At 38.2% G+C, this 27,546-nt stretch overlaps 1 protein-coding gene across 2 annotated transcripts in view; it reads right to left on the bottom strand.

The window, feature by feature from the left end:
* Positions 1-358: 358 nt before the first annotated feature.
* LOC116509707 (phosphatidylinositol 3-kinase regulatory subunit gamma) overlaps positions 359-27,546 on the bottom strand; it is a 54,364-nt gene continuing 27,176 nt past the window's right edge. For both annotated transcript variants that reach the window (XM_032218970.1, XM_032218969.1), the window contains exons 3-11: positions 16,002-16,113; positions 14,861-14,959; positions 10,940-11,120; positions 9,860-9,985; positions 6,633-6,775; positions 4,619-4,795; positions 3,779-3,853; positions 3,114-3,284; positions 359-2,474 (exon numbers count right to left, since the gene is read on the bottom strand). In XM_032218970.1, the coding sequence (XP_032074861.1) occupies positions 2,276-2,474; positions 3,114-3,284; positions 3,779-3,853; positions 4,619-4,795; positions 6,633-6,775; positions 9,860-9,985; positions 10,940-11,120; positions 14,861-14,959; positions 16,002-16,113 (1,283 nt within the window). In that variant the 3' untranslated portion in view covers positions 359-2,275. The remainder of the gene's footprint in view (positions 2,475-3,113; positions 3,285-3,778; positions 3,854-4,618; positions 4,796-6,632; positions 6,776-9,859; positions 9,986-10,939; positions 11,121-14,860; positions 14,960-16,001; positions 16,114-27,546) is intronic.

The following is a 27,546-nucleotide window of genomic DNA, read 5'->3' as shown; positions in this document are numbered from 1 at the left end:
AGAGTGGAATAGAGCCATATTCATAAACTGGATCAAGGTGGCGCATGAGGTGTACATGAAATAGGTAATGTTTAAAGGAAGTGTACATTTCAGAATTACTGAAATCAACAAATTCCAGTGAGTTCCAATGGGTAAACAAGGTGAAATTTATTCATAATAATGGGAATTGGTAGATTTTATACTGGCAATCCATTTTATGTTTATATTTGAAATAGCAAGACTGATTAGTGAAGGCCCAGAAAAGTTCCACTGATGTTGAGATATGACTTTTGTAGCCTAACCAATACTTGAAAAATGTGCAAGTGCCAGTTCAGATGGTACAACCTGCCTGGCATCCAGAGAATCTCTGCTATTTCTGAAACTAACAAATCCAAAGACACATTTAGCAGTAGAGGCTTTTTGCAGAGTAAAAGGAAAGTGTGGTGTCCAGGCTTTATTTAAGAGGATGGGAAAGGGTCAATCCTAGGGATTACACAGCTACAGTTCTTTTCACAAAGAACTACAGTCAATCCAGTTGTTGTTTTTCTGAAGACACTACTGCAGCTCTTGGCTTAAATGGCAGTAGATTAGTGCAAATCAGAAGTGCTGTTGGGACATATTAAGCAGTCTACTTTGGCCCCTCCAGCTGATAATTAGAACTCAAGATTTTTCAATTCCTGTTCAGCAATTTCATTTTCTGCATAATACATATGCTTTCTGTAGTGCATTTTGCTATATGTAAACATTTGTAACAGTCCAGGGGCTCAAGATGTCATGAAAGCAAGGTAAAGCAGAAGAGGTCCATGTCCCAATCCCCTGGCATGCACTTCATGCTGAATTTGCTTGTTTCCCCCTTCCTTTGTGTAAGCAATTGTTCTAGTTCAAGTATACAGAGAAAATTCAAGAAAATCATATGCGGAGTGACAAAATGACAGCATTTTTAGGAACACAAATTCTCAGTCTAGTGGATCCAGTTCTCATTATTTGCTATTATTATCTGATGTTACACAGAGTCTAGATGGATCTGATGACAGCAGAAACCAAGCACAGCTGTTTATGTTCTGATAAATTCTACCACTTTTTATAGCTTGAGCTGTCTGACAAAATTCAGTTACCCAAATATTTGCTTGATGGTAAAACAACAATGAATCATAAGAATACGTATACAATCTGTGCAATGGAATTAATGATTTAGGGTGCAAATCAAACATATTACAAGTAAAATTATTGTAGCCAGTTTCAACAATATATAGACTGCACTCATAGGGATTTTTTTTTTGGTTTAGCAAGCCACTGAGAAGCAATCCATTGCACTTTTCAAGATTTTTTTTTTATAAAAACAAAATCAAACTATGTTTTCAAAACAGCAAAAATTATTAAGCCTTTTAAAAAACATGCCAAGAGCCTGCTTCATTCTGGTATACATTCCAAAGCTTAGTATCTTTTAAAAATAACATCTGAAACAGGTATAGGAAAAGAAAAATGTTAAAAATTAATGGGGAAAAAGTGGTGCAATTACATCAGGTCAGTTATAAAAATGACATGAGAAAGTTTTAGCTTTCACAATTTTCTCTTCAAGTTTTGGCAAGTGTGCGATTGTAAATGCAATTATGCCCATAAGTGCTCAGTCCAGCAATGAGGGAAGTTTTGTTGGATAAAGTTTGCTTTTTTAAACTTGAAGATTGGTAATGCTGTTGAAACTGAAACTTTGTTATGGTTGGTAATATATAAAGCAACATTTCTTTGAGGATATTCTTTTAAGAATGAACCTGAAACTTCCTCCAAAATTCCTTTGGTCTCCTCACCAAATACCATGCTACATCAAGATGAGCCCTCATTTGTAAGTTATTCTAACTTGCAGCAAAGTTGCTAAAATTAACACGGAAAAGCTTCTTTAGGTGAACCTTTCTATTTTCTTGGAGTTTAAGACTGAAAGACGTTACCAATACCTCAGAAAAGAAAAATCCATGTAGAAATTCCATTGATGGTGCCAGGCAAAAATGTTCCTACAATTTTGTTTCAATGGATTTTTAAAGACAGAGTTTGATAGAGTTTTCTTGTTCTTTTTTGGGAAATCAAGAGGCAGTCTCCTTATGAACACAGTTGATCTTCAGGTAGCACTATGGTACCTATCCCGAAGCTGTTGCTGCTAAGTTTCCGATTCACATTCATCATATAACTTCTTGTGCAAAACAAGCAGTCTAAGGAGAAAGAATGCCCTCTGGGTTCTAATAAAAATTGTAGAAAAGAAATTCGAGATAACCAACACTTCACCTATACTTCATCTTCCTAAAATTTATCTACAAAGGGAGGGCATCTGTGCGTAGACAGGATAAGCAAGACGGACATTTAGAGAGTCGTTGTGTTGGACGAGAGAGGTATGCTGGTAATGGAGGACTAATTCTTTAAGGGTGCTATATAGGTTATATGGCTCTGCAAACCCATAACCTCTTGGAGTGCTGTAGATCACACAGTGTTTAACTTCGCCTTCAGTTCTGTTAAGGAAAAGAAACAACATTTAATGTGATAAGTCAGCTAGAAGAAAAAGATTCAGAAATTAATGGACCATATAGTTTTAGAATATTTTTTTTAGCTCTGTAATCCAAGCTATTTTAAAGAAGATTTTCAGACCATTAAGACATCTATACTTTTAACAAATGTGGAGCTGTATCTAAGAGATTATATATATATAATTTTTACCAAAATAGTTTTGCTTTTAAGTAAGAGAATTTAGACCAATAGGGGAACTATGAAATATTTTGTCAAAAGAATTTGAGTGAGAATGAAGAAAAACTCAGTTTTTAAAAACAGCCTCAAATGCCAATTAATTATATCACTTATTTCTTTAAAAGATTTGTATTTCACTGCTTGCTCTAGTGATTTTCTAATTCTATAAAACAATAAGTTCACCCAAAAGAGAAACATTAGGGGAATGGTGGCTGGGGAAATCCATTATAAAATGTCAAGTTAAAACATGCTGGTATTATCTTTAAAAAGTTTTTAAGAACTAAAAAAGAAAACATCCTTAAAGCAAAAAGCGGATGGACTGAACCACTCACACTCCAAAGCAAGCTTCTCTACACTTTGCAAATGTACTGAGAGCTTTCAGGTTAATTCATAAAGCCAATACTTACACCACAGAACAAGCATAGCAGCCTTTCTTGCTACTTTCTCGAATTAAAAATGCTCCATCAGGTTTCCCGCAAAGCAAATCTTCTGCCTGGATGCGATTGATGTCTCCCACAAACCAAGTCTTTTCATCACAATGTGGCAGATTTTCATCTTCCTCATTCATAAAATATGTACTAGGAAAACAACAAATCCTTTTTCCTTAATGCGGGTTTACTTTTTATAATAGGATCACTTATTCTTGAATAAAACAATGTATATAAACATCAGCAAAGCCTTTCCTTAAAAGAGTACTCAACACTACTGCCATCAACTTTTGTTAGAAACATAGCACAAACTGTGGAGTAGGTATCAGTCATCTCATATCTAAATGTGCATCTGTATAATTAAAATAATGAAAGCTGAAGGTACTAAAGCATTAGTTACATTTTTTGTATTATATTTTACATATGGTAAAAATTCGTTATAATAAAATTTTTTAATTTTTTATGATAGTATATAAAACAGAAAATATCAGAGTTCTTATGGATTTTAGACATGGTGGTCTTTGACTAAGAAAATATACATACTTATGTGGTGATGACATTATTCTAGCACAGATCTGCACACACCTCTACTAGGATTTTAAATACAATTTAATAGCAATATAACATTAAACAATTGCACTTACTCATCAACAATTTCATTTTTGATTCCCAGCCAGTCATTAATTCGTTTCTGCCTTACTCCTTTATGATTAAGCCAGCTGCCAAAGAGAGACAATACTAGTTATTAACTTTCTATAATGATTTGGATCATTCCATCAAATGCCTCTCCAAGATCCCATGGATACTAGACCTATTATTTTATCAATATAAATGGTTTTATCACAGAACTATGCCCAACAACGTTTTAAGAGAGAAGAAGACAGTTGTGCCTCTTTTGTGTGTTTGTACATTATGTGGCATTTTCTTTCCTGACAAAAACAGCTGATTGTGGCATAGAAAATATTTGTGGTATGTAAGAACATGCCCTTCCTTCTTCTTCCCTCAGTAATGAGAGAGAATGGCTGTTTTATTCAATGATGCCCCCAATCATCATAACACTAATACATGAAGTCACCATATTGCAGAATGGCATAATTGAACTAATTAGTCTATGAACATTGCATTGCCTTTCATTTCAAATTGTCTGAGAATATGGAACAAGAATAGTATTGAACAAGTGCTGAAAAGGCTAACTAAATTTATAATTCTTTTGTGTCAAGAAACTCACTTATATTATACTATGTTATTAGTAGAGAAAAACATTAGTGGGGAAATTGACCTCGTTGGCCATGGTCTTTTTGCTTCTAATTAGAATCCCACTCTGAATCAGGAACCTTTTATATTAATTAACAACAATTTAACATTTAAAAATTCTTTTGTAATATGTTGTTAGTTTTGTTACCATTCTCTTGGATTTAAAGTAGAGACTTGGTGTTGTAGTAGGTAGAGAATAACCATTAGGTGTTTAGCTTGTGCTTACTTACACAAGGTACTGATCTCTGATTTTGCGTAGCTGGATAAGATCAGGTTTGATACTGTTCATTTTCTTGTCTGTTTCTCGGTTTTCCAGTGCTTGTTTCTTCAAATCTTGTTCCAGTCGCATCTTACTATCATGAATCTCACCCAGGCGTAATTTCAATTTTTCATAATTTATCATAATCCTATAAAAAATTAGTGTTTTTGTTGCAGATATATTTCTCAAACTAAAATATTAAATTTGGATTTTAAAGTATGCACATATTTTATCCATTATCATATAGCACCCAAATCAATAGCATGCACTCCACAATAGTTCTTGTCTGACTTGAAAACATCCCCTTTCCAATTCCTCCTTTAAAAAAAAAAAAAAGCCTTAAAGTTTTATTAACAGTATATACTTGTGTCAACGTCAATCAGCTAAATTATCTTCCATTATATCAAGCAAAATCCTTATAGTATCTAGAATATACCTAGATCCCTACAAACTGCTTTGATGTGTCTCAGGTGATAGAAGTGATGAGACTGAAGACAGAATTCTGATCTCAGAGGGAAACACTGAGATCTCTTCTTCCCGTTTTGCCAGCCTCCAATGCTGGGTCTTTGACAAGATGAAATATCTCGATCCAGGAAAGTCCTAGCACCAATATGAAAGTGGGCTGAGAATATGATGCTAAGCCTGATATAGAGATCATAGAGAATGTCTTTGAAGAAGACCCTTGAAGAGCATCCGGCGACTGCAGTTAGTCCAGAATGCAGCCGCGCGAGTGATAGTGGGCGCACCGCGGTTCGCCCACATTACACCCATCCTCCGCGAGCTGCACTGGCTACCTGTCGGTCTCCGGGTGCGCTTCAGGGTATTGATGACCATCTTTAAAGCACTCCATGGTAGTGGATCTGGATATTTGAGAGACCGCCTTCTGCCGATCACCTCCCTCCGACGGATTAGATCGCACAGGCTGGGCCTCCTCCGAATTCCATCCGCCAGTCAATGTCGACTGGCGACTACACGGAGGAGAGCCTTTTCTGTTGCAGCTCCGACCCTGTGGAACGAGCTCCCCGTTGAGATTCGTACCCTCACCACCATCCAGACCTTCCGCACAGCCCTCAAGACCTGGCTCTCCCAGCAGGCCTGGGGATAGGTTTCCAATTTACCCGCCCGAGTGTTGACTGTTGAATGCATGTTGTGGTTTACCATTTTATTTTGTTCACTATTGTTTGTCTCTTGGTACTGCATCCCCTCCCCTTGTGATTGTAAGCCGCCCTGAGTCCCCTCAGGGAGAAGGGCGGCCTATAAATCTCAATAAAATGATAAAATGATAAAATCCATGACCAAGCTAATGATCAGATGAACACAGAGACTTTTACAAGAAACAAGTGTCAGCAGCTGACACTTGCCCCCAGCTTTCAAACATTCCTGTTACCAAGAAGGGGCTCATTTCTTCTCAGTCTGATCATTTCCTTCTTTCAGATAATATTTAAATGATATTATGAGGAAGACAGATGACATGCTGTGTAAAAATGATTTTGGCATATGGTATCAGAATCTGAACTAAAAGGAAATTCAGTTATATAATTGAGTATTCCTCTGCTGCTATAATTATACCTCTAGAATATGTAAAAACATCATTCACACGATTGTATTATTAAATTTTCCTGCTTGGTTGTATCTTTGTCCTATAAAGATTCTGTTGACTTCAAACAGTATAATTAAGTTTTAAAATTACAATTAATATATACCTGAATTGTTTGTCCCTTAATTCAGAAAATGGAAATTCAAAATATTTTTTAAAGACTATGTTAAATCATTAAACTTTCTGAACTCAAAAGAACATTCCTGTAATTCATAGCTGGAAACTGCATACCTATGTAATGACTCCAGATTAGTTATTTAGGTACTCTTTAATATTTAATGCAGCTACTTTGGAGCTGAGTGAAAACAATTAAACAATATGGGGCTGACAATGTAATTACCATACAGAACTAAATATTATTACTAGGTATAGTATTTGGTAGACTTACCGTTCAATTTCTTTCTCATTCCCTTCTCTTCGAAATCGTTCAATGTATTCTTTGCTATACCGTTCTTGGGTGTGGCACTGCTCTTCAAATATTTTAATTGTTTCATTAAAAGCTTCAATTGCTGTCCTCTTCATCTGAATTTCCTACACAAAGCAATCCATTTAAAAGATGATAGTTTACAACCAGAAGCATAGCTATTCGAATGACTTCTTATGTATTACCATTATATGAAAATATAGCATAGTTTATAGCACACTATTTATTTATTTATAAAAGCTTTTTTAACACTTTAATTTTTTAAAATTGATTCAAATCCAGATTTGTTACTTTACATGATGAAAAAATCAACTATGTAAGTAAAGAAATCAAAGTGGCCTCAACCATGAAGAACTAACCCCCAAAACCAAATATGAACCCTCCAGCTCTAGATGTTAATGTAGAAGCACAAGAAAGTTTAAGGAGGGAAGCAGTGACGTGTGGTGAGGATTATGTTTGGTGAGGCAAGAGCCCGGCAGCAGCAAGAACGTCCCCGTCGCTACCGCGCTCCCCCACCTTGCCCCCCGCCTACTCCTCTTTTCTTCAACTCCTGCCAACCTCCCTGCTTCCCCGCGTCTCCATTTGCATATGAATTGCGCCCGCATGAAGCGATCCCACTGCTGACAAAGCCATAAAGAAGCTGGAAAACAGACGCCTCCATTCAGGGCTCAGCCAGTTGCAGGAAAGCCCCCGCCCTACGCCCTCTCCCCATGAAACCCGCTCGGGGCACCCTCGGTGCCAACCAAGAGCCAACCCAATTAATTCCCCTTCACCTCCATAGCCCATTAAAGCTTCGGTCGGTCTGGCATTTCCCCCTGGCATGTCGCTCTCCGCTTGGCAATGCCATCCTTTATTTTAAAAAAAATAAGTAAAAAGGGGGAAACCGGTTGGAAGTGGGAGGTTTTTTGGGGGGGTGTTTGGGAGGCGGAGAAAGGCACCTCGAAAAGAAAAGCAGAGGCTGAATCATGCCATGGCTGGTGGGGGCCCGATTCTTCATTAGCGGCAGTTCATGAAACGGCTTGGGGGGAGGGAACACCCGCAGCGGACGGGGATGGAGGAGGTGGGGGGGTCGAGGCGGGGGAGCGTGGCAGTGGCGGGGACGTCCCCACGTCTGTGTCCACCAGGCGTCTCACGTTTATGCCCACCATAAACACGAGACACCTAGCGGACACAGCGGCGGGGGTGCTGCTTCTCGCCACTGCCATGCTCTGCTGCCTCAACCCCTCCTCCTCCGTTCCCCCTCTGTGTCCGCCAGGCATCTCGCATTTATGGCGGGCATAAACGCGAGATGCCTGTCAGACACAGCGGCGGGAGTGCTGCTTCTCGCTGCTGCCATGCTCTGCCGCCTCGCCCTGCTGCCTCGCCCCCGCCTCTGTGTCCGCCAGGCGTCTCGTGTTTATGCCTGCCATAAATGTGAGATGCCTGGCGGAGACAGCGGCGGGGGTGCTGCTTCTCACCACTGCCGCGCTCTGCCGCCTCGCCCCCCACCTCCTCCGTCCCCCCTATGTGTCCGCCAGGCGTCTCGCGTTTATTGCGGGCATAAATGCGAGACTCCTATCAGACACAGCAGCGGGGGTGCTGCTTCTCGCCACTGCCGTGCTCTGCCACCTTGCCCCCGCCTCCTCCGTCCCCGTCTCTGTGTCTGCCAGGCGTCTCACGTTTATGCCCGCCATAAACACGAGACACCTGGCGGACACAGCAGCGGGGATGGAGGAGGCGGGGGGGCGAGGTGGCAGCCGGCGAAGAAAGGGGAGAAGGGAGCAGGATGGGGCTCCCGGTGGGGGGGAGAGGGCTGCGCCTCTCTTCTCAAACAAGGCTGCCCTCCATGCCTCTGCCCCTTCCCTCTCTTCTCAAACAAACTCTCTCTCAAATTGAGAGAGAGTTTGTTTGAGTGAAGTGAAGAAAGAAACACACACTCACACACACACACACAAATTACTCACAATAAAACATTACTTACAAATTACAATAACTTTGAATTCCTCCCCCCTGCCCCCTCCCTCTGACCCACATACCTTCCAGCTGCATCAAAAATGCAAGATTTGGTCTAGCCAGGGCCAGGCAGGCTAGGATAGTTGCTGCTAGAGTCACCACGTGGATGACTCTGCTTAAATTTTTAAAAAAAGCCTCTAAGCCCTCTGCAGGAGGAGGCGAGAGAATCACGTGCCTCATTTGCATAAGAAATTTTTCGCTTTTTAACCCTTGCTTAACTCTTAAAAGGTGAAAAATTCCTTATGCAAAGGAGGCCCATAGTTCTCTAGCCTCCCCCTACAGTTAACACTAAGCAGACTCAAAGTCACTGTGACTTAGAATCTGGCAGCAACTACCTTGGCCTTTTTAATTATTTTAAAAAATTCTTTCCTTTTCTTCCTGAGACTGGTGAGGCCCCACCTCCCCTGCCTCCAGTGACTGCACGTCCCTGGAGGGAAGCAACTTGAAAAGCAAAAATAAAGTAAACAGGTCTATTTGCATGAAATAGTGATAAGATATGAGAAGGAGCTTTCATAAATGATGTAATAATTTTTCTAATATGTTTTGCAACAATGCATATTTTTCTCCTGAATGTGCCAATCTGGGAGGTTTCTTTTAGAAATAGGGAACAGGAAGTAGCATTCCAGATGTGGTTGTATCTCAAAATGTCTAGCACACATAAAAATGCTTCCTGTTCCAGGTGGTTTATTTCCAAAACTAAGAACCATCCTGTAATTCTTGCATTCTGCAAGAATAGTTCCCACCTGGAACATAGACTTTTCATATACATGATGATATAATCTCAGTTTAGAGGGAATGTAAGTCACAAATTCTAATTTCATATTGACCTCTGATATATAGTAAAATGGCATGTGCAGGGTAGAAAAAAGCAAAACATGCTTTAAAAAAATCCTTCCCATAGCTGTTTTGGTGGTCAAATTGTCACACGTGTGTTTCAGAATATAGTGAGGAAAATTCAGAGGTGGGTTGCTCCTGATTCGGCCCAGGCGAACCAGTAGTAGCGGCGATGAGAGGCTCTGCCTACCTGGATACACACATACGCAAACACGCCTAAAATGGTAGTAAAAAAATTGGCAACCCACCACTGGGAAAACTATATATTGAAAATCAAACACCCCTTTGGTTTGCATGGGCATTTACTGTCAAATTCTATTTTTTGCATAGGTCACCATGAGAATGTAAATCAACTTGCAATATACCTGTGATGTTCTGGTATATTCTTCATATAATCTATCATATTCTTTACTTTTCTCTTGATATTGAGTGTGGTATTCCTGAAGCTTTTTGCCCACAGCATCAATATTATCTTCTTTTACCAGCTGATCCTGCATACATCAGAGCAGAAAATAGATATAATTTTCTACAAAAGAAATTCAGATGTTGCTTTCGGTGTATAACTACCGCAGGGAAAACACATCAATTTTCTTAATCCTATAGTACAAAGTCTTCTCAATTACCAACATTTCTCCACCCAGATTTTAAATGTTGACTGTTCCAATTACTAAGGAAATCTATACGTCTAAATAGCAGTAGACTTATATACCGCTTCATAGGCCTTTCAGGCCTCTCTAAGCGGTTTACAGAGAGTCAGCATATTGCCCCCAACAATCTGGGTCCTCATTTTACCCACCTCGGAAGGATGGAAGGCTGAGTCAACCCTGAGCCGGTGAGATTTGAACCGCTGACCTGCTGATCTAGCAGTAGCCTGCAGTGCTGCATTTAACCACTGCGCCACCTTGGCTCTAAAGACAATATAGTTTTGGGATTTTTTGGGAGATCAACTTTTTTAGGATAAATGCCCAGCACTAACTTCTTAATTAATTAATTGTTTAATCTCATTACAAAGCATAGTAGGTTTTCATCAATGAAACTGTTGGGATCTTTGTTTTCTTAAAAAAAGATATCAAATGCAGATTTTATGGTAAGTAGATAAAATCTGTTCATCTTAGTTTTGCATCAAGATTCATTAAAAAAAACGATGTGAAATTATATTAGAAGACTATTAAAATGATACCAAATAATTGATAGCTATGGCGCAAAGATAAATTCTTGCTAACAAGTCTTAAAAGTGTCTGCATTTATTTACGTTGAAATAGTAATTTTTTATTTTTACATTAGATAATTAATGAAATGGGTACTTTAAAGCAAAAGCTCTTGAAACAATCATATTTTAGCTGTGGTAAATTAAAGTATTCAAATAAGAGTAGAACAATTGCTCCCAGCCTATTTTTTTAATAAACATTCAATGAAATCTACCTATACGCTCTTTGAAAACTTACCTGCTGGTATTTAGATACAGGATACATCAGCTTCACATCAAGTTTAGGATTATACTGGGCAAGAGATTCATGATGATAGTGGTTAATCAATTCCACCACAGAATTAAATGTCAATGGATCAGAAAAGCCATATTTCCCATCCAGATGATAGATTTTTATTAATTTATTGTTGCCACCCTTCCTAGAAGGTAGATAATAACAATCATTAAGTACATAGCACATTGCATTGATGATGCATACAAATCATAAATACTTTATGCTAGAATAGAAAGCCAAATAGAACAATTCCTGCATAATTATTTAGCACCATAATTTTTCATTTTTATCTATAACACTTAATTCATTTATTTAATATTAGTATTTTTTAAAAATATATGAAAATGCATCCTAAGTATAGGCACACCCAAACCTTACTAGCTGCTAAGAACACCATGCTTAATTAAAATTTTAAATTAAAATTTGGTAGAGGAAGTTTATGAATTTTATAGAAAACATTATTCTTTAAACCTGAGAAAGTTTATAAGGCACAATTTGCCTTCTTTGCCTAATTATATGGTCAGATGTTCTACAGAACTACAAGGAAAATAATTTAGCTGGCCTCAAATATACTGCAACCATTTGTATATCTGCGTTGCTATAGGCAAATAAAACAATTCTTCTGTATTCAATATATTAAAACAATTGGTAGGGTGAACCTGGAAAATTCAATCCTTTCCATTTCCAGATATTATTTTACTGTAATATACTTTTCTTGAAGAATTAGTATCTTAAAAACAGCTGAGATAAATATGAGAATATAATTCTCAATAGTTTTTAATCATGTGGTTGTTGCACATATTTATGTAACAAAACTAAAAATATTAATGGCCTGTCAAGAAAATGCTTGAAGCAGAGTGCAGAAGCAAACCTTTAGCTTTTGCATTGTTTTTTAGACCTATCCTGCAAAAGCCGCCATTAATTTTCAGAAAGCAAAATAAAGCACTGTATTTGAGGACAAAGAAGCAAAGAAAAAACAATTTTTTTAAAAAAATAATGAAAGATAGTCACAAACAAATCCCATAAGAAAATAGATCTAATTTATGAGGGTAAATTGAGATTAGGAATTAAATACAAGAGAGAAGGATTCAATGCAAAACACCACTCCTTGAAAATCACCTTTGATTTGAGTTTGTTTGGTTTGAGAACAATTTGAAGTAGTGATTAAGGCATCAGCTAGAAACTGAGAGACCATGAGTAAGTAATTAGTAACTAGTCCTGCCTAGTTATTTTTTTCTCAGGTCTAGGAAAAAGGCACTGGCAAACCACTTCTGAAAACCTTGCCGAGAAAACTGCAGGCCATAGTTCAGGCCATCTCTGAGAATTGGTCAGGATTGAATGGAAGAATTTATTTTCTTAAAGGCATGGCTATAGCAGTAGTATGTATGAAACATATAGGTAGTCCTCAACTTACCACCACAATAAAGCCCAAAATTTCTGTTGATAAATAAGAAACTTATTAAGTGAGTTTTGCCACACTTTAAAACCTTTCTAGCCACAGTTGTTAAGTAGGTCATTGGAATTGTTAAGTTGTTAAATTGGCTTTCCCATTGACTTTACTGTCAGAAGGTCACATGTCTGAATTTTGATCATGTGACTACAGGGATGCTGCAACAGTCATAAGTGTGAAAAACAGTCATAAGTCACTTTTTAGTGCTGTTGTAACTTTGAACTGTCATTAAACGAATGTTGTAAGTCGAGGACTACCTGTATGTGAGAGATATCAAGAGACTGGAACTATATAAAAGACTGAGAAATGTCATTACTTCCTTTCCCCTGCACGTTTAACTTTTTGTGAAGTCAATTTGAATCTCACTGGCTCGAGGTTGACTCATCCTTTCATCCTTCTGAGGTTGGTAAACTGTGGACTCAGATTGTTGGGGGCAATATGCTGACTTTGTAAACCGCTTAGAGAGGTCTGTAAAGCACTGTGAAGTGGTATATAAGTCTAAGTGCTATATTGCTGTTGTGCTAGTTATTCCAAGGAAAGGCAAGTGTTATATTGTGGTTAATCTTTGGTGAGATTCACCGTGGCACGACAAAACCGCGCTACGCAAAATAGCGGAGATTAAATTGCGTCACTAAAGCCGCGACATCATCATCGCGCGTCATCACCGCCGCGACAACAGCGCGGCGACAGAAGGGCGTTCTACATGCTTCGTTCTTTGCTTCCAAAGGTAGCCCTCCTCCTCCAGCTGATAGTGGCAGCGGGCACGGGGCAAAGCGGGCTGCCCAGCAGCAGCAGCCCGCAGGAAGGGTCCAGCACAGCCGCGGGGGCAGGAACAGCCGCAGGGGGCAGCAGGAAGCCTGCGGGGGGGCTGAGTGGGGCCGCCGACGCCGGTGGCAGAGGAGGACGCAGCAGCGGCGGCGGCTGAGGCTCTCCCAGGGCCGGCAAAGCGGGCTTGCCCAGCGGAGGCACGCCGCCCTCTTCTTCCTCAACAACATCTCCTTGGACAGGCGGTGGCCGCTGCCGGGCAAGCCCGCTTCGCCGGCCCCGGGAGAGCCTCAGCCACCGCCGCCGCCCGCCCTGTCTCTTCCTCCGGGGGAGGCGCTGGCGGCGGAGGCTGCCCATCCAAGGAGATGTTGTTGAGGAAGAAGAGGGCGGCCTGCCTCCGCTGGGCAAGCCCGCTTCGCCGGCCCCGGGAGAGCCTCAGCCGCCGCCGCGTCCTCCTCCACTGCCGGCGTCGGCGGCCCCGCTCGGGCTTCCTGCTGCCCCCCGCAGCTGAGCTGGACCCTTCCTGCGGGCTGCTGCTGCTGGGCAGCCTGCTTTGCCCCGTGCCCGCTGCCGCTGTCAGCTGGAGGAGGAGGGCTACCTTTGGAGGCAAAGAACGAAGCATGTAGAACGCCCTTCTGTCGCCGCGCTGTTGTCGCGGCGGTAGGGTCGTTTTTTTCTTAGCGTTTCAGACGCCGCGGATTTGCCTCCGCGCTTATGTCGGCGCGGATAAGGGCATCGCGGTTTTGTGGTGGAACCGAGATTCACAGCCTTTAGGGTTGGTTGATAGCTCAACAGCTCAAGTCCTAACCAAGGACCTAGGAACTGTTAAGGTAACGTTGGAGGATATAAGCTGTTCCAAGTAGGGTGGTTTTTTGTAGAATCAGAATGTTCAAGTCTGATAAATTTAAAATTTCCAAATAGCGAGGAAGCCTTTTACATATTGCTCCAAGGACTTCAATTACAATCGGGACAACACACAATTTCTTTTTCCACAGTCGCTCAACTTCAATTTGCAAGTCCTGGTACTTTGTGATTTTTTCTTGCGGTCTTCAATTCGTTCATACTTTTCAACCATACTTTTTTCTTTTCAACTATTGTTATGTCAGGTATTGTGCTAGTTATTCCAAGGAAAGATTGCTATATTATTATTGTTATTGTTGTTGTTGTTGCTATTACTGTTAAAGAAAACCATTGTATATTATTGCTTATTTTGAGATCTTTAGTTTGCCTTCAGGTAACTTTCTGAGACAAAAAAGAAGTATAAACAACAGCTATAAGGAAACTGCTAAGGATAATTATAACAACCAAGACAATGAAAAGCAGCTCAAATCCTAAAAACCCTGTTTTTAATTCAGATTTCTGACATCCTTTGAAACTACTTTGAAACCATCACCTCCAGAACTTGGTTTTATAGAGAAAGAAAGAAAAAAAGCGCTAGGCTGCCAATTTTCATACAGTTTGCAAACGCTCTGGCACAATGATGCTACTCTTTCGTATTATGCGGCACTTTTATAGTTCAGCACATACCGTACATAAAAGAACTTTCTAGGACAATATAGAATATTTACCATTCCCATTCACTGGTTGCAACCCATCAATTTACTAGCAAGCTCTAAAAAGAACTTTAGAACAGACAGGACAACTTATATGATAATATCCTAGTTATTTACCGGAGCGTGAGTGTATAGTCTCCCTGTTTCTTTGTCGATGCATCTCGCACTAAGAATGTTCCATCTGGCATGTCTCGGAGTTTGTCATTTACCTCTTCTCTGGAAATATAAGAAATAAATAAAATGCATTTACTTTTACTTTTAATGGTAATAGCAATGTTAATTGCAAAAACATCTAAGGTAATCTTGTTTCCTTCTAAAACAATTACACATTTCCTACTTAAAACTTTCAGAACACTATTGCCTAAAATAGTTTGCAGTCAATTTTTAGAATTTACTTATATGGTTTGAAGCTTTAATTAAACTTTTTTTTAAAAACAAACAAACTCCCAAGCTAATATTTGAACTAGGTACGTCTGATTAGTTATAGTTACCGATAAGTGCAGTAACTAAGGATTGCTTCACATCAGGTTATTTACTGTTGATACTTTTAAATTACTTTAATCCAAAGATAATTTTACATTATTTAAATGTATACAATGTATCAACTTTTGTTTTGTAACTGATTATTTCCTGAACATATATTTGGTTGTAATAAATGATTATGATGCATGGGACTTTACCTAAATAGTAAGCCTATTTTTTGTTGTTTTTATGAAGCAATTTAAGACAACTACAAAATCAATGATTAAAGAATGACACTGATGTGTAGCGGTTACTGGGCAAAAGATATTTTTAATTAAATGAGATATGCAAACTATTGATGATCACAATATTTCTTATTTGTAACGTGGCTATAACAGGAACTGTAGCTCTGCCAGTGGAAAAGAAGTATTGCTACTTTCCTGCAACCTCTCTAAGAGTACACTGTACATGACTAACTGAATCATATACTCTGCATTATCTAATCAAATACCTTTCCTCCTGATTTTTTAAATTGGACAGTTATGTTAAATGCAAAAAGGTTTAAGATCAAATTCACTTGAAATTAGGCTATTTTAGACATTTCATTTTAATGTAAAAATCAGTTTTTACTTATGAAAATGTAGTTTAAAAAAATTAAAGTGTCAATTTTTTGATTTCATTATGATTTAACAAGTAGCAAAATTGTAATTTTAACATTGAATAAAAAAACTTTTCATCAAGCTTACTGTCTTTACAATACTACCTACATAATTGCATATTATTTAATATTATTTACCTTGAGATGTCTCCCCAGTACCATTCCGCTTCCTGCAATGGTGAGCTGCAGTTCTCTTTTATTTCATTTGTATTGATAGGAGTCATTGGTTTGGAGGGCTTTGGAGGAAGAGCTGAAAGAGAAATTTGGTCTATTATTTCTGACCGCATACTACAGTGGTTCCCAAACTTGGCAACTTTAAGACTTGTGGACTTAAACTCCCAGAATTCTCCAGCTAGCTCTTCTGGCTGGAGAACTCTGGGGGTTGAAGTCCACAAGTCTTAAAGTTGCCAAGTTTGGGAACCACTGGCATAGTACAATCTAAAAAATTTAAAGAGAGGATTCAAGTGGCAACGAGACACTATTATTAACTAAACATTATTAACGTGCAAGAACTAAAGACAAAAGTGTCATTCCTGAAACTTAACATACATTTTATTTAGCTGTTATTTGATTACACATAAAACTATTTCATCTGCAAATTTTATTCTGGAATTAGGTAGTTCTTGAATTAAATAAATTACATTTTATGTTTGCCATAATACAACATTTTGAGTTCAATCAGTTTTTTCAGCTAGTCAAAAGGCTGGTCACTCTGAGTAATATGAATTGTATGTTGAAATGGAAGAAGCACTGTATGATAAAATGGGGCTAAGACTCTGGATATAACGTATTGATGGAACAGTGGGGCAATATATGTGCTTAGAAGGACTGACATTTACATTGTTATAACTTAAAAGATAACTTTTATAAAGTTATATGCTGTTGGTTGATTCCAGAAAAAAATGTCTTGAATGTAGAAAGGCACTTCAAATTTTGGAAATGTGGACAGTAAGAAGGGTCATTTAATCATGACTAGTAGACTTGTAAAAAAGCCAGAAATGTTTGGATTCAAATACATAATACAAAGAATTTTAAAGATCAACATTCAACTGAAACCAGAACTTCTCTGGCTAGGATTAATGGAAAGCCAATTAAAAAAGAGCCATGGAAGATTCTTTAATATGCATGAACACTTACATACACACACTAGGGGGGAGAAGGGGGTTCAGAACTGGTCTCCCTGACTTCAAAAACATAACTGATTACTTTTGATTAATATCCAGATAGAATAACAAAAGATACCACATGTGAAAAGGCAATTGCAAATTACATTTATATCACTGCTAAGAAAACTAACTGGACATATCCATGAAATCGTTGGGAGTTAAGTTTGACTCAAAGGGATACAATTTTATGAGTGATGAACCATGTCTTTTCAATACAGCACTGGCAAAAAGAAAAACCCAAACCACTGAAGATCTCAAATAAAATATTTCCTAAATCCTTTCCCGCAAATATTTAGCACTATGTAATATATTGTACAAAATAAAAGCTGTGTTTAGTTTCAGGAGTACTGTATATACTCGAGTATAAGCCTAGTTTTTCAGCCCACTTTTTGGGCTGAAAAAAGCCGCCTCGGCTTATACTCGAGTCAGTGAAAAATTTGCCCGAAATGGAGGAGAAAAAGGGGCGGGGCCATGCCGCTGGGTGACACTCGTGAATGGCCCAGTGCCCCTGTGAGTTTCCCCTCCCTCTGTGTCAGTTTGCCGCGCAGCGCGCACCGCACCATCCCCCCTCCTCACGTTCTAATGTAATGCAGGGCTGTCTTACGATTCCCCTTCCTCCCCCTCCTGCCGCTCTGCAACGATGTCCCACCTCCTCCTTGTTATGGCAAGCAGCCACATAGCGATGTCCCACCTCCTCTGGTACAGTGATCCAATGATAGGAATCACTGTGCCGTGTGTCATAGGAGGCGGGACATCGCTCCCGCGGCTGCACGGGACATCATCATCACAGCGGGACATCAGCATCATGAGGTGAGTGAAGTATTTCATTGAATACACCGCTAGTTTACTGTTTTTCTTTGAAATAAATATTCAAAAACATTATTGGTATCTATTTTTATTTTTGAAATTTACCGGTAGCTGCTGCATTTCCCACCCTAGGCTTATACTCGAGTCAATAACTTTTCCAGTTTTTTGTGGTAAAATTAGGTGCCTCGGCTTATATTCGGGTCGGCCTATACTCGAGTATATACGGTACATTTTGTAGAAAACATGTGAGGTCTGCATCCTAAGAAATTTGATAGAACACTGCCAAAAACACATGGTTTGGATGCATAAAGCTCCTGACATTTCCATTTAAAATTGCTCTATCCTAACTGGGTCAGGAATTTTCTTTTAAGATAAAATAGATGGCCTATGAGAAACAATGTCCCTTGATGCTTTTAATACAGCTATGCATGTTCATGAGCAGGAAAAGTAAATTGTAATGTAGTCACACTAATATAGCTAAAGGGAAAACAAATAACAATGCTGAGGTCAAACTGCATGCTAATATTTTAGGACTTTAATGTAAATACAGCAAATTTATTTTCTATTTACTCCAGAGGGCAGAAAACAAAACAAACTCAAGTCCTAAGATGTGGGTTTTCAACTAAACTTCAAGAAATATTTTTTAGCAGCAGCTATTCAAAAATGGAATTGATTATCTTAAAGCTAGTGGACTTGCCTTGTTAACATTTTGTATCTTTTTAGAGATTAACTTTGTTGCAGTGGACTAGCCCTCTGAGGCTCCTTCCAGCTTCATGTTTCTAAATGTTTCCTATCTCAAAATATGTTTCTAAACTTGACTTGAAGAGTGAAAACAAGTATCTTTATTAGCCATGTGGATGATAGTTAGAAGATAAGCATAACACAAGGTTTAGAAAAGGGGGTGCATGGGGGGGATAGGTTTAAAATGAATTCCTATATATTTAGAACAAGAGTGTAACTGGAACTGTGATAGAGTACAACTATTTTCTAAACACCAATGTTAGTTGTTAGCATTCTGTGCCTATGGAGCAGTCAAATTACAAAAGATAATGTTGCAGACTCACAAGATGTCAATATATCTTTCAGATACATAAATAAAACATATTTGAATATTTCTGCTCCCATAAATTTAAAATAATTATTGATATGACAGATTTAGGATTCTTATTTCAATTTCAGTTCTAATCCTGAGACACCCATCACATATCTCATAGGCACTGGGCTCACAAAAAGTGATCGTGAATCAATCATACATTCAATCATAGTGGAAATGCCAGAATTTTGCATTACATTATATTTAATTATATAATATTATATAAATATGGGGTGTTCACATTAATTCTATATGAAACCATCACTGTTTCACAGAACAAACTGTGAATATAAATATACGATATTTAAGGAAAAATTGCTTTACATGCTATCTGTGGAGAGAGCGTACTATAAATTATGAATATAAAACCAGGAATAGGGGTCTTAACTATCAGGGAGGCAAATTTCTGTTGAATATTAGGAAAAATTCAACAGTAAGAGCACTTTAACAGTAGAAATCAATAACCAATAAGAATGTGAGCTCCATTTCCCTGGATGTATTGAAACAGGCTGGACAGTTATGGCCACTTTTAATTGAATTTATGCACTGAACAAGGGCTAGACTGATTGGTTTAAATGGCCCATTTTAGTTTTATGATTCCATGAAATAAACAATAGCATGCTAGGATACAGTTACTCTGAACTATGTCCTGCTATAACTGGAAAGGGATTGAGAGAATTAAGAATAAAGTATGCCAGTTGCAATTTAGTACTTGCTATACAAAGAATAATTTGCAAGTATACAAAGTCATAATCTAAGCAGCCACAGAGTTTGAAAACTGAGCTTTGCTCAATGGTCCATGTAGATGCCAAAGAACTAAGAAGACCAGAGCAGAAACCTCTCTCATAATCTTTTACAGCATCTGTTACAAATCCCAATGCAATGTACTGGATTTGTCTCTTTAGAAGGATAAGAATACTTCCCGAGTTCTTTGCAGTTCATAAAGAGACAAAAGGACTTGTATGTTGCTAAAGGCAGCTTTATTGTTAGCAGGCTATTTTTAATAATCTGTGAGCTGCTCTGGTTACTCTGGTGAGCCAAAAGTAGCCAACAATTTCATTTGAATATAATCATCCTTACCAAAAAACAAAACACAAAAACAGAGAATGAAAAATAGAAATTAAAAAGATAAACCTCATGCAACCGGTGGGGGGGGAGGGAACACCTAAGAAAACAAATGTATTTAAAAGAAAACAAATGTATTTAACAGAAAACAAATGTGTTTAAGAGAAAACAAATCTATTTAAGAGAGAAAAAATTAAACACATTACTAAACCTTGACCACATGGATGGACAACTAAATCAGCTATATAATATGAAAGAGAACATTAGATAAGAATACATGCAGGTACAGAATGTGGAACATGGCATCAATTTTAGGTGGCAACTACATGGATTACCTTTAGAAAATGAAAGATAAAACATGTCCCAGAAAGATTTGAGCTGAAAAATACAATACACAGTTCAAACTCATGGTAAATATAAATAATGGGTTAAATATGCTTAACAAGTGAAAGAGACTCTAGGAGCTATGTGTAGAGACATTAGAAACAACAAAGTGAAAAAAAATATTCCCAAAATTTTACACAGAAAAGAACTGAACAAAGATGCATAGTAATTGAATAACTTTCAGTATCAACCAAGAGAGGAATATGAATGTAACTCAATCAAGAATGTAAAACAAGGAAAATAATAATAATGAAAAAAGAATTATAGGAATATTTACAGTATAGCCAAGACAGAACTACTAAAGAGTAAAAATAATAATTACCTAATAGACGCCAAAAATATTAAATTAAAATAGCAACCCCCTTTTAAAAGAAATACAGAAAGATTAATACAGTAAATGGAATATAGTCATTAAACCATTCACAAAACCTTTGGTATCATAGGCAATAATCCAGCTGACCTATAGGTAAGCAATAGGTACCTGCTCTTATTTAACTGTTAAAAGTTTAGGCAAAGAAACAGCTAAATTGCTGATAAGTCCAATAAATTTCAACAAATGTGAAATAATATTCTAGGGACTAGTGATGAAAAACTAGATTATATAGTCACCCTAAAGAAGAGATGCAAAAAATATATCCTTGAAATTACTAACCTGTCATACTATTTTTTTGCTTAAAATTTTACAAAGAACAAAGCTATAAAGGGAGATAGCAAAATGAATGGACAGGCAGTTTTCAGAAAAGATAGAGGGACACAAGATCAGATAACAAACATAAAATGGATTACAGAGGAAGGAAGAGAAAGTAAAAAAAGAAAATTACCTTTTCTTTATTGACTACAGTAAGGCTTTTGTGTAGATCATACCAGAACGTGTCCTACATTACAGCTAATCAAAGTATCCGAAGACACAATTATTCTTCTGAGGAAGCTTTAAAATGATCAAGAAAGCTACTATAAGAACTGAAATGGAGAATCAGGTTAGTTGAGAATAAGGAATAGATTGAGAAAGAATACACATTGTCCCCATATCTATTTAACTTGTACAGCAAATACATTTGAAGAATAGAAGATGGTGGCTTGGACCAAAATTTGAGATAAAAATGCTAACAATTTAGGATCTGAGATGACACCACTTTGTTAACTGACATTAACTTTGTTAATGTGAGAACAGTTCAAAATGGAAACTGAAAAATTTGGGTTGGTGTTAAATATTTTAAAAAGCTGTTTATTGAACTTGTAGTTGAGGGCAAAACTTGACATATATTTTAGTTTTCTTGGGATCAAGGAAAGATAGTGTGCATTGACATAGGAAAAGTAACGAGATTTACTAAGGAGGAAGTAACAACAAATTAAAATATGATCATTTATATGATCCCCACTCCACAAAGCATCCAAACAAATGAAACTAACGGTTATTCCAGTGATAAATATAGAAATATAAAATCAAAACTTTGAAAAAAAGTTGAGATGAAAAATATGGTCACCTTCAATTTATAGATTTAGAGATGTTTACTGAGAGCATTATGAATGGCAAAATTAATCAATTGGTTCTGAATGAAACAAAGAAAGTTTAGGAAAGTGAGAGAATGAGAAGGCAACAGAAAAGACAGATGGATAGGATCAAAAAAGATTACTGGAATGTGCTTGAAAGAGCTATAAATTATTGCTGGCATTTATCTATAAAGCTGCCAGGAGTTTCAGCTCAGGTTGATAATGCATAACTAAATTACTAATGGTAAACAGTTTACATACAGTAACAACTTACTCATAGTTTTATTGTATCTTTTATAATCCACATAACCCTGAAAAAGTTTCCAAATACAGATTCAGAATGGCTCCTTTGTTAAAGTAATTGTAAAAGTTTCTTTCCAGTTCTAAAATTCTATGAAAAATAACATTTACATGTGAAAAAACTTGCATGTGAAAGTTCTAGAATCTAGGCAGTTGCATTCAATGGCTTTCATACAAGCAGCAGAGGCTTTTATTAACTGTTGTGGATTTTCTCTCTTGTCTCCCAGGCCAGGTGTGAACTTGGCATTTTTAATAACCAACTTCCAATATTTTACTAACAGGGAAAAACCAATCAAATACTAGCTGTTATGTGACTATCAAGTGATGCTAAGAACCCAAAAGCAAATATGTCCAGATAAAGCTTGTCCAATAGAACTAAAACTCGGGCAAAACATCCCATTGCTTTATTTAATAGAGTACCAATTTTTCAAATTACCAGTACACATTATTTCACTGCATTTTAAAAACAATATAAATAATAATTGAGAACAAAACTTCTAAATTTAATTTTAACCCCTTTAACTTTAAAGGAAAACTATACAATATAATAAAAAGGTAAAAAAACTGAAACAGGCAAAAATGAAAATAACACTGTTTATAGAACTCTGGTTTTGTGTAGTTTTTAAAAACTCAAATAAAGGTATCAAACAGGCACGGCAGAAGATTCCTAAGGAATAAGCAGAAATATTTTTCTCCCCAATCTGCTGAGAAGTACAGGTACTTTTGGTCCTTTGGCCTCAGGTGTACCAGGAAAACTATTTGTGGCAGAGATATGGATCTTTTGGCTCTCAAACATTTCAAAATTCAATTTATAGCCAGCATAGCCAATATGAAAATTGCTATAACTTAGTTCAAACAAGATTTGGAGGGACACAACTTCCTCCGTGGCACGACAAAACCGCGCTATGCAAAATAGCGGAGATTAAATCGCGTTGCTAAAGTCGCGACGTCATCACCGCGCGTCATCACCGCGGGGACAACAGCGCGGCGACAGAAGGGCATTCTTTGCCTCCAAAGGTAGCCCTCCTCCTCCAGCTGACAGCGGCAGCGGACACGGGGCAAAGCGGGCTGCCCAGCAGCAGCAGCAGCCTGCAGGAAGGGTCCAGCACAGCCACGGGGGGCAGCAGGAAGCCCGCGGGGGGCCCAAGCAGGGCCGCCGACGCTGGCGGCGGAGGAGGACGCAGCAGTGGCGGCGGCTGAGGCTCTCCTGGGGCCGGCGAAGCGGGCTTGCCCGGCAGAGGCAGGCCACCCTCTTCTTCCTCAACAACATCTCCTTGGATGGGCAGCCGCTGCCACCGGGCAAGCCCGCTTCGCCGGCCCGGGAGAGCCTCAGCCGCCGCCGCTGCCGCATTCTCCTCCGCTTCCTGCTGCCCCCCGCGGCTGAGCTGGACCCTTCCCACGGGCTGCTGCTGCTGGGCAGCCCACTTTGCCCCATGCCTGCTGCCGCTGTCAGCTGGAGGAGGAGGGCTACCTTTGGAGGCAAAGAACGAAGCATGTAGAACGCCCTTCTGTCACCGCGCTGTTGTCGCGGCGGTAGGGTCGTTTTTTTCTTAGCGCTTCGGACGCCGCGGATTTCCCTCTGCACTTATGTCGGCGCGGATAAGGGCATCGCGGTTTTGTGGTGGAACCAACTTCCTCTAAAGGCAATGCTTGATGGAAAGTGAACATGTAACTCTTTTTCCTCCCCAGAAAAAATCTTACATCTTGCTGTTGGATCTAAGTCAACATGGAATATCTTTTTATCAAAGGAGATGTTAAAGAAAACATTACTACATCTTTGGGCAACTTTGTATAACCCCAAACTCATCATTTTTCATTAGTGATCTACTGTTCCAAAATTAATAAATAAGCAGCCTTATTCCCACTCTTAAAAGTTAAAATAAAGCATAATTTGAGTTTGCAAATCTGTATTTTAAAAATCCGTATTGCTGAAAATCACTGGAAATAAAGCATTATGAATTGGCTGTAAATGATCATATTTTTCAAAGCAAACTATATTAGTTTATTACTTTAGATAGATTTCTGGAAGTTAACACAGTACTTACTATTCATAGAAAGTGGGAAGAATCACATGAAGGGCTCTCAAGACTAAATTCTTAAATTTGCAAGACACATACAACTTTAGTTATTATTTGGCCAGCTAATAAAATTTGTCAGTTCTAGGTTAAATTAGCATCTGTTTGAACCAAGCAGTGGATGTATAAAGCAATTTAGATTATTTCTCCCATAAAGCATTGTGAACAAAGTATCTGATTTGCTGATTTAACAAATCTCTAGTCTTTGGCATACAGCAGTAGTAGGACAACCGGTATCAATGCTCTAGAAGTATCACACAACAACTTTAAGTAATTGTCAAAAACTACACTGATGAAGAACATTATTGCCACATAGTGTGTGCACTTTAAAATAAACCTTAAAATATAATTTATAGTTGACAAATATAGAACAGTTTAATGTAGTGGGCAGAGAGTGGGAGGATAAAGAATGTACATGGAAAAATATTTTCCTTCAAAAATAAGATTCCCTCATTTAATGCAATAAATATAAATTATATAAAAACATGAATATAGTGAATAAATGTAGAAATAATTCTTTTCCCTTGGAGATCACTATGGTCACTATACTGTATTTTAGTTTTTCTTTAATGTATGGATCTATTTGAAAACACAATGTTAAAAAATGTAGCAATTATTTTCATTGACAGGAATGTTGTCTACCCCTGAGTTGCCTTGATGTTACAGTTGAACTACTCTTCTTGGGGGTGGGGGGAATCAGTACAACAAAAAAGCAAGTTTGAATAACAATACCCATCTCTAGTTTTGCATACCATGTTTACGATTTGACAGCTATTTATTTTTCTATACCTGGGAATCAATACAATCAATTTCAGATTTTGGGAGCTAGCTAGGCATATGCAAGCTAAATTAGATGATTTCTGACAATAAGAAACACAACTTTGTACAATACAATAAGACTCTTAAAATGTATCTGCATCCGTACTCCCATTCTTAAAGTCAGCATCACCAACCAACCTGCTGCATTCAGAATTCCAATGATTCTAACTAAAAATCGTAAACTGAATTTTGAAAGAAAGAGCATTTCAGTCAAATATGAAACGTGCTTAAAATCACATGTTAGCGATGTCAGTATGCTGACTATTTATGAGTTTCTATCAAGAAGCTTTAGCACAGCTGCTCAAGCTTTTCAAATTATTTTCCTTTTTTGTACACATAATGTAGCTCAATAATTCATTTTTTTGTGAATGTGTTTATCTACATAGAAATAATGGCCTTTTTCATTTAGTGGCCTTTTATGTATAAATAAAGTTTGCACAAGACTGCAGTCTTATTATCTCAAAATATGAAACAAACTGAAGCTTTAGACAGCAAAAAGAAAGAGTTACTAAAAGGTAGTCATACTAATATTTTACACTCAGTTAGTCCTCACTTAGCAACCACAATTGGGACTGGCAATTCCATTGCTAAGCACTATGGTCACTAAGTGAAATATCACATTATCATAATGGGCTTATAAACTAACTTTCACTTCAGTTGTTAAACAAATCACTGTAGTTATTAAGTGAAACATCACGTGATGGATATTTATAATTTTACTTCTGCCTTCTCTACCAACTATGATTGTCACAGGCCAGTTTTCAAACATGCAAATGGTGAGCGTAATACTGCAGGGTAGTCATAAATATGAGGACTGGTCATAAAGCTATTTTTAAACATAGCTGTAACTTCAAACAGCTACTAAATGAGGCAGTCAGGAAACAAGCCTTATCTGTTTTAAGTATAAGTATAATCTTTATTGTCATTGTACATAAATACAACGAAATTGGTTTTAACTCACTGGTGCAAAATTATAACAGAAAAAGAAAAAAAAAGAAAAAAGTAGCATGTGCTAGTGATTGTGGTTGTATTTAAAAGTCTCACAGCCCAAGGATAGAAACGATCTTTAAACCTGTTTGTTCAGCTGGCTATACTTTGATGTCTTCTGCCTGATGGTAGAAGTGCAAAGAGACACTGACCAGGGTGTGAATCATCTCTGAGTATCTTCCTTATTCTGCTAAAGCAGCAAGATCTGGCCATGTCATCCAGTGGTGTCAGAGGGTAACTAATGGTTTCTTGTGCCGAATTGATACTCTTTGTAGTGCCTTCCTGTCCGCAGCTGTTAAACCAGCATATACTGTAATACAATATGTGAGGATACTTTCTATGATGGACCTATAGAAAGAGGTCATCAGCCGTTGTTCCACCTGATTTTTTTGCAGGACTCTAAGGAAATGAAGTCTATGTTGGGTCTTTCCAATCACCAGAGGCTTGTTGTTTTTCCAGGTGAGATCTTGACTAATAAGCACTCCCAAGAATTTAAAAAAGGAAACCCTCTCCACACAGCCCCCCTCTATATAAAGTGGGGCATGTTCCTCTCTGTGCTTCCAGAAATCTAGCACCATCTCCTTTGTCTTACTAGTATTTAGATGTAAGTTGTTTCTTGAGCACCATGCGGATACCTTCTGGACTTCTTCCCTGTATGCTGATTCGTCCCCTCCAGTTATGAGACCCAGCACTGTTGTGTCGTCTGCAAACTTTATTATGATGTTGGATGGATCAGAGGATATGCAGTCATGTGTATACAGCGAGTACAGGTATGGGCTGAGCAAACAGCCCTGAGGGGAGCCTGTGCTGAGCTTCAGCGTGGAAGATGTAAAGGACCCAACCCTTACTGTTTGTGGATGATCCGTCAGGAAGTCTTTGATCCATTTACAAGTGAGGGGAGGGAAATTCAGGTCAGTCAACTTTTCAATGAGAATTCCTGGTAAGATGGTGTTAAAAGCCGAGCTATAGTCTATAAAAAGCATTCTAATTCCCAGATTTCTCAAGGTGGCTCAGTGCAATATGTAGAGCAGTGAAGATGGCGTCCCCTGTCGACCTGTTGCTTCTATAAGCAAACTGGTGTTGATCAAAATTTGGTGGAAGACAGGACCTGAGGTGTTGTAGGACCAGTCTCTCAAAGCACTTCATCATTAAAAACATCAGTGCAATGGGTTTATAGTTATTCAAGCTTTTTATGGCTGCTTTCTTCGGAACTGGGATAATTGTGGCTGCTTTCAAGCATGATGGGACTCTAGCCTGTTGCAGGGAGAGGTTAAAAATCCTTGTCAGGACCCGTTAATTGGTCAGCACAGATTTTTACCACTTTCCCCAACACCACGTGTGTACCTGCAGCTTTGTTGGGATTTACAGCCTTCAGCTCAGCTCTCACTTGATGTTCATCCAAGGTGAGTGGCTGGAGGTGGCCTTTGGGCTAGAGCCACAGAGACTGATCTTTTGACCTCAAAGCGGGTGAAGAAGCTATTTAACTCCTGTACTAG

Source organism: Thamnophis elegans, chromosome 5 (assembly GCF_009769535.1).
Source record: "Thamnophis elegans isolate rThaEle1 chromosome 5, rThaEle1.pri, whole genome shotgun sequence".
Taxonomy (NCBI): domain Eukaryota; kingdom Metazoa; phylum Chordata; class Lepidosauria; order Squamata; family Colubridae; genus Thamnophis; species Thamnophis elegans.
This window is presented reverse-complemented; position numbering and strand designations above follow the sequence as displayed.